Source organism: Echiichthys vipera (assembly GCF_963691815.1).
Source record: "Echiichthys vipera genome assembly, chromosome: 16".
Lineage (NCBI taxonomy): Eukaryota > Metazoa > Chordata > Actinopteri > Perciformes > Trachinidae > Echiichthys > Echiichthys vipera.
This window is the reverse complement of record NC_139841.1, coordinates 24,412,076-24,420,249: the sequence shown is the minus strand read 5'-3', so window position 1 is coordinate 24,420,249 and position 8,174 is coordinate 24,412,076. Positions and strand designations below refer to the sequence as shown.

Genomic DNA, 8,174 nt, shown 5'->3' with positions numbered 1-8,174 from the left:
TGACACGTCCCCAGTTTTAAGACAAATATTTTTTGTATCACAAGTTTTCTGAAATGTTCTGTTTAAATATGCAAACCAGGCCTTATGTTATGCTAACGTTTGAGAGATGGAAGAGAAGTCGACAGACTCAAATAGAAAAGGTGCAGTGAAATAAACACCATGATGTGAATTCTGATCACAATTATGAAATTAAAAAGTCATAATTATTCATGAATAAGATCATGTTCATTAAGAATTATGAAATAAAAGTCATGTTCATTACATATTAATTAATAAGCACATTTTAAATCGAAATTATGAGATAAAACGTTTAAATTATGAGATAAAAAGTCATAATTATTAATTAATAAGATCATGTTAATTAAAAATGATAAAATAAAAGTCATGGTTATGACATATTATCTAATAAGCTCATGTTAAATCGAAATTATGAGATAAAACGTTAAATTATGAGATGAAAAGTCATAGTTATTAATGAATAAGATCATGTTAAGTCGAAATTATGAGATAAAACGTTTAAATTACGAGTTAAAAAGTTATTTTGAGATAAAAAGGCATAATAATGATCATCTCATAATCATAACTTTTTATCTCGATGTGAAAAGTTAAGCCCTGATAATAAAATAAAGACCATTTTAAGTCGAAATGATGATATTTATCTCATAATCATGTCTTTTTATCTCATAATTATGACCTTTATCTCATCACATCGACTTAATATGAACGTATTATCAAGGTATTATCATTCTTCTTCTGGCGGAAACCGGCTCCCATATAAAGAAGACATGTTAAAGAAGCAAAATATTAAAAAATCTCAAAATTTACCTTTTTTTTTATCAATTAAAACGGCCTGTATGTGGCTCAGTCTACACGAATACAGGAATTTACGAGCTGCACTTGAAGGCATCATTTCACCCAGCGACGGCTCGATACTCCGACCGTCTGCACTTGTAGTATTATCACTGTTCGCCACAGGCGGCGCTGTTTCACCCGCTAACAGTGTCAATGTCTACGGGGAAGAACCCACAGTGGAGAGACGCAGCACGGCCGAGAGTGGAGGTGGAGTCTGTTGGTGGGGAGGGAGAAGAAAGGGGAGAGAGGAGGAAAACGGGGAAAGGCAGATACAACAGAAACGGGGGGAGGACGGCGGATGATTTACGCTTTAAAAAGTTGCATTACAGCAGGTTTAAGAGTTGCGGCGAAGAGGAATAAAACAAGATGATAACGCCCTACTTCCTAGAGAATTTCTGGGTAGGTGGTGCTTTTTTTATTCACGGTGTTTACCTCCGGTGCTATTCCTTATTATTCCTTTTCTGTGTTCCCTCCCTATTATGTTCAAGTCAACCAGGAATCAAGTGGTATTCACGTACCAGAGGTTTATAGCTTGCCGCCGCTGAACCGGCTTTGTCCGGCGCCGCCAGACGAACTGGTCAGCAGCACCCCTGGACATCGTTCAGCTTCCTCGGCGATTATTATTTCGCCACCCCGGGGTTTGGGGCCTCTGTAGACCCATCTAACATGAAACCTCAAAGGTCCAACCCTTTGCTCCCCGCTGATTGGCTCTCACGGGCTCGCTTGGAATGTTTATGGTCAGTTCCATGAATGCGATTGGACGCTGCGGCTGTCAATCATAGCGCTCGGGCCGTTCGCGTTATAGTCTTCCGTAACAAAGTTTCAGTGAGAGGCCAGATGTTTTTAGTAAGTTAGAGAACAGCGTTAAAAACACGAAATTAACCGTCCTGCTGTATTTGACATTTAGCTCATATTTTCATAGAGACATTGGTGAAGTGTGTGTTTTAGTATTGAGTGGTAGTCAGTGTTGTGTGGCTACTTCCGAAAGGTCATTTTCTCTTCCCGATTTGACGTGGCTGCGTTATGTTAAAGCAGGTGAAAGTCAAAATATGCATTTAACCATGTGTGTATCTTTTTTGTTATTGTTCATTTTAATGCTTTTTTTTAAAGCCACAAACAGAGTGGTATCAAAAGTGAAAACCACTCCAATTCAATCTTATTTATAGTGCCAAATCATAACACAAAACATCTCTAGACACTTTACACATAGAGTAGGTTTAGACCTTATTCTATGGCTCATGTATGATTTACAGAGACCCAACAATTCCCCCATGAGCACTTTCTATCATAGCAAAAATACCATCTATATACAGTATTTATCCAGCTTCATTAGGGCTGCTACGGTCCTGTGTTGCACTATTACCACTGCTATAAATATGTCAGGTTTTGGATGTTTTCTGCTCCTTTTATTGACTGTTATAAATGCTGTGGTCTCTTTGGTTAACCACCGGTTTTTCCCATTTGAGACCAAGTAGTTTTGGACAGTAGCCAAAAGTAAATGTGATGACTGAACATGGGAGATTTCTAGAGAACATAATATCTTTATTGTCGTTGTACAACAACAGTTAAGTTAAGATTGTAACCGGCATATTGATGATATAAAAAAATACCTAATAAATCAATGAATAAGGTAAAAAAAAAAAGAAAGGTCAACGTACAAATAGCAGTAAAGTCATAAAATAAACAGTGAACAATACCCGGCATTATTCTAATAAGATACAAGATATGCAGCTAGTAATAGTCAGTAAATGGCTATAAAGTGTCAGTGCAAATACGTTGGATGTGCAATGCAGCATTAAAATAGTACAAACAGAACATATAGTATGAAAACACAGTATGGGTGAATGTATTCGTCCATGCACACTGAGGTTAAAAGTCACAGCAGTCGTCACTGTTGTCGTAAAGACAGTTGTGCAGGATAGTTATGGTGGGAACTTAGCGGACCGATTCAGTGCAGAAAACCCTATTTCTCGCTCTGGATAGGCTTTATGAAAGGTGCACTCTGGGCTCTTGCAAATGCACTGCTGAGATTACATTTCAGCAGTTTGCCACAACATATGGGATGGTTTTGTGCTGATATGTTGAATGAAAAGTCCGAACATGTCTATTTTGAAGGGGGATGCAACAGTATTATTTCACCATTCATCTTGCATCCTCGTCTTCCATAAGTCGGGAACCACAGCTCTGGTTTTTACCCTCGGTTGACCTCAGTTCCAGGTGGTGAAGGCTGTAAAAGTCTTCTTCCAAAGCTGATAAAGCAAACGTTTGTTACTGAAAATCGCATTAAGAGAAGTAATTTAGAAAAGTACAGTGCTGTCAACCCCCAAAAGCCTTTTTCTAAAAGACACTTCATCATTAACTAAATGGAAAAGAGGAGAGCCGAGACACTCTTGACTCTTCAATCTGCCCTTTGTGCCCCGCACCGTGGGACACAAGGGCGTCCAGTGATGGCAAAGATCAGCTGTGTGTTTAACATGCACGACACACAAGCACACACACTTGGCATTAAGGGGATGCATCCATCTCCCTTTGACTTGACTACAAATCATCACCACACACACGCGCACACACACACCCACACACACACACACACACACACACATTGGGGCTCACTTTTGCGCAGCATGCTGGAGTGTACACCTGTCTCCACTCTTTGCCCTTTCACTGTAGTCTTTGTAGAGGTATTTTGTCGGTTCTTTTCCTTGTATGTAATCTTGGCATGAATCTCCATTGCAGACAACAATCTCCCCTCAGCTGAATCAACAAGTTCTTTAGGAATTAGGAGCCAGACATGGTATTACCATGCAGTCTCTCTGTCAAAGCTGCAGCACTGGCTGGCTGCAACATTTCCGCTCGCTAGATTTATTTGCAAGTCTCAAATGTCCATTTCCCTTTTTTTCTGTGTGTGCAATGTGCAGGGGAATGCTAGTTCACACTGCCCTGTTGAGGAAAGTCTCTGCGTGACTGTCCCTGCTTCTCAGGCAGTGGATTAGTATGTCAAGTTAACAATGGCAGCAGGTAGTTGACTTACAACTTCCTATTGCTCTAGTTTTTTTACCCATACATCTATGATGAGCTTTTGTTTAATGTGGCTTCTGTTAGCCTCCAGCGTGTCATGGGAAAATAAGATGGCAGTGTGATAAGCAAACAGTGTTGATACAGCCAACAGCCCCGGGATGGCCTTCTTTCTCCCTGCTGTCTGTATTATTGCGTGTGTGGTCTGTTAGGTTCTCACACTGTGTGCAAGTTTCACAGTCCCACTTCCACAAGTTATGCTCTGACGTGAAGTGTTGCAATAATACGGAGGACTGAAGTAAGAAGAAACGGACAATGGGGACACATTTTCTTTCAACTTGCACAAGCTACCTATCCATCTTTGTGCTTAGAGGAAGGAAGGGTTGTTGCAGTGGGATTGAGTTGTGAGGTTAAAGCAAAGATGTTCCCCCAGGGTGAAAAGGTTTTGGTCAACACTGACTCTTGTTTTTTCTTGAAACAGAAATCCTGCCTCGTGGTGGTTGTTGTGTTTTGGCTTTTACTGCTTTGTGTCTCATGTAAGCTGTAAGGGGCTTTAATACGCCGTAAATTGGGATTTATCCAGTAGCCATACACTTGATGTCACATCCCTAACTCTAAGTAGCGGTCAAGTTCTCCTACAGTCGTGCTTATACCGCTAACAAAGCCCGGGTCTGTGTGTGAGCCTTCCACATAGCCTGATGTGACAGCTCAGTGCACCGCTCCCAGACCTCTCTGGTCACGTGACCGAGGGCAGACGCTCGCTCTGATGTCATCCTGCTGTCTGTCTACCCCGCTGTGTGTTCAAGGCTCTGGGTTCTGCGCACTACACCGCTCCATCTTTTACAGTCTGTCCGTCTGAAGAGAGCGCGCCTACTTGTTTGGATATTCTGAAATTCCTCAGTGGAAGTGTGCAGTCATACTTCTTTCCACTGCTTTTACCTGAACACACAGGAGTCATGTCGGCTGGGACGCTCCTGATTGTTTCCCGTTTACAGACTGCCCAGTGGAAATGTTATGACTCCCTAAAGCACATGTAGGCTTCCTATGATACATTTTGCACCATTATGAGATGAATGCACACTGTAAACACTACAGTTGAAGTGACCTTATCAGCCACGACAAAGTGTATTTTGTTAGTTCTCCACAGCAGAAACCTATTTCTCTACAAGAGGAATATGTTTCTTTGTGAAATAGTTCCACTTTGCAGCATGTACAGTTTTAACAAGTGCTGCAACTAATGGTTCTTTTCATTGTCGAGTCATCTGTAGTCTGTCATCTGTAGTCTGTGTGACTGTCTAGAGCTAGACTGCAGCTCGGATTACTACCTGCTGTTGAAACATGTTCTGTCAAATGTGATGAGAAAAATAATATGATGAAGTTGATGTATTCTGTGCGCGGGACTAGATAAGCTTTGGCTTCTCCCGCGTTCCCTTTCGGACATGTGAATTGTATGATTTAAACTAAGATAATCTGTAATGATGATGATTGATCTAACTGACATGCCAGAAATAAACAAACAAATAAATAATTAAATAAATCGGTCGATTCTTTTTCGATTAGTTGTTCGGCCGATTAAACTTCCTCAAATGTCTCATTTTGTCCACAACTCAAGTCGTAGAGGAGTTAAGAATCCAGAAAATATTCACATTAAAAAACCTGGAATCACAGAATTTGAACTTTTACAAAATAGTTGCAGCTCTAGTTTTTTACTGAATCTAATTTTGCGTAGTTTCTAAGCCTACAGATGCTGTGGAAACTGTTTTGTTGCTCTGCAATCAGTGTTGTTTACTGACACACTATCTTTGAATGTATCCAGCAGGTAGAGATGAAATGATTCATTGATCAGTCCAATGACAGCAGAATAATCTTCAACTGTTTAGATAATCGGTTAATTGTTGGTCAATTTTCAATCAGAAATTCTAACTGTACCCCAGGTCCAGCTTTTAGTTGTGAAGACTTGCACCTTTTTCTATGTCTTAGTTGCAGACAAAATGAGCTATTTGAACATGTCACATTGGACTTGAATGTGATGTGATGGGCAGTTTTAATATGTTGATGATAATGGAAATACTTGCAGCCCTAGATGCAGACTACCTGGTGTGTAAAGTATTATAAAACAGGAAACTCAAATCGAACTCATAATAACCACATACACTGGCTTTATGAACTCTTATTCTTTTCCACAGTGTCTGAAAAAACCCAGCTTCGCCGGCTCTCTTCAAAGCTGCCAGACTCTTTTGACAAAAACAGTCTTTTTACATTTACGTGGGAGTTGCTGGTTTTCTGCTGCCTTGATCCGTTACTTTGTGTAACTGTGGGACTTGGGTGAATGCTGCTAGTGTAGGCTTCCATCTCAGTGTGTGCAGCCAGCCATGGAGGGATTAGTTTATTGTGAACATTATTTACTAAAGAAAATCTATTTAAATTGGAGCGTCTATAACTTTCAGATTGCAATACCTTGCATTTTAAAAGGCATACTGTAATTAATGGAAGTTTGGAGACTCTATAGCATAATAAATCTTTATTGTTAGTAAAAGTAGGCTATAAAATCGAAAGATAACCGGGGCTCTCTCCCTGTCACGGGTTGCATTACTACCCGTGAGGCAACAAACACTCGATTCCCTACACAGAGGATGTTGAAGCTGGTATAATACTGTGGAACAGAGAGAGGGTGAATTATCGTCCTCTGCCCGGCAGATGCAGCACGATAAACTGCAGCGCTGTGGTTTTGTTTATCTGTCCTTTTAAGGTGTTTTCTCAGATTATACATGTCAGCCATGTAACTGTTTCTGTTGTGTTAGTTTTGCTCTATAATTACACTCATGGTATTGTTATGTGTGAAAACACAAGAGTCTGCGGTGTGTTTTCTGGCCATGGCTTCACAGACTTCCACTGAGCCATTTGATTATCCCACTTCCTGCATCTCATACTTTGGTCATTAAAAATAACTTATTGACTTAGGAGGCTGTATGCTGATGAGAAAGCTGAGCAACATGTCAACACAGCAATATAAGACTAGACAGAGTGTTCTTTGGGATTTGTGTTATTTTAATTATGTGTATTGTGGTCTTTGTTTTGCATTCATGTAGCCTAGACAAAGACAAGCGACAAATAGGGCTGACATGTCGATTATTTTCATCCTTACAATGTCCGAAAATAGCAAAAATGGCCATCTAGTTAGCTGTTGCCAAAATTGATGTTTTGAATCACTTGTTGTGTGACCAGCGGTGTAAAGAAGCAAATGGATATTAAGGTTTACTATCACATAAACAAAGACCAGCTGTGAATCTTTACATTTAAGAAGCTGCAACAAGGGATTGTTTGGTGCTTTTCCTTAAAAAATGACTTAAATGATTATTCAATTATCTGTCAATTGATTTTTGTGCAACTGTTATGGATTAATCAACTAATTGCAGCTAAAATGCCAAACTCTGTTGTAATGTAGTGTACTCTGTGTTTTTGTGGTCTTTGAGGCCGATTCACGCGCCACAATTTCTGAACTTTCTTATTCATTCATTCATTCATATTCAACCGCTTGTCCCTGTCGGGGTCGCGGGGGGTGCTGGAGCCAATCCCAGCTGACATTGGGCGTGAGGCGGGGTACACCCTGGACAGGACGCCAGTCTATCACAGGACACATAGAGACGAACAGAGACAGACAACCATTCACACCTACGGGCAATTTAGAGTCATCAATTAACCTAACACGTGCACGTCTTTGGACTGTGGGAGGAAACCGGAGAACCCGGAGAAAACCCACGCAGACACAGGGAGAACATTTTATCAGGCACCAGGTTCAAATAAAGTTTTCTATTAACTCACCAGTAATCAGAGGTTATTTGAAAACTAGAATGGCACTCGGAGAGCGCAGACCTCTGACAAGGACTCGGATGGTCCCATATTCCCGAATTTGGAAGTCGTTCCCCCAACTTGGGTGTGTTCATGAGTCGTAGTGTGGAAACCACCTGGGCGCTACGAAGAAGATGTGTTGTTTAATATCGCTTTATAAAAAAACACATTGATAGCTGTTTCTGGGGTTTGTGTGACAACAAAGAGGAAAGAAAACAAATGAGCCATGACATATGATGGTGATCTCATTTTTCCAATTATACCGACACCACATGAATGCAGTACAAATGATCTGGCAATGTTAGTGAATTCAGACCCATTGTCATGAAAATCGGGCCAGAAGTTTTTTCATAGTCCCGCTGACAAACAGACACTGACACTGACAAACAGACATCAATCCAACAAACAGACGAACCGAGCTGAAAACCTCACACTCCTCCTCGGTGCACGTACACCAA

The 8,174-nt window shown here is 40.6% G+C and overlaps 1 protein-coding gene across 10 annotated transcripts in view; it reads left to right on the top strand.

Annotated features, from left to right (window-relative positions):
• The first annotated feature begins 1,103 nt into the window (after positions 1-1,103).
• Positions 1,104-8,174, top strand: part of fcho2 (FCH and mu domain containing endocytic adaptor 2) — a 56,257-nt gene continuing 49,186 nt past the window's right edge. For all 10 annotated transcript variants that reach the window (XM_083930495.1, XM_083930492.1, XM_083930497.1 and 7 more), the window contains exon 1: positions 1,104-1,251. In XM_083930495.1, the coding sequence (XP_083786621.1) occupies positions 1,219-1,251 (33 nt within the window). In that variant the 5' untranslated portion in view covers positions 1,104-1,218. The remainder of the gene's footprint in view (positions 1,252-8,174) is intronic.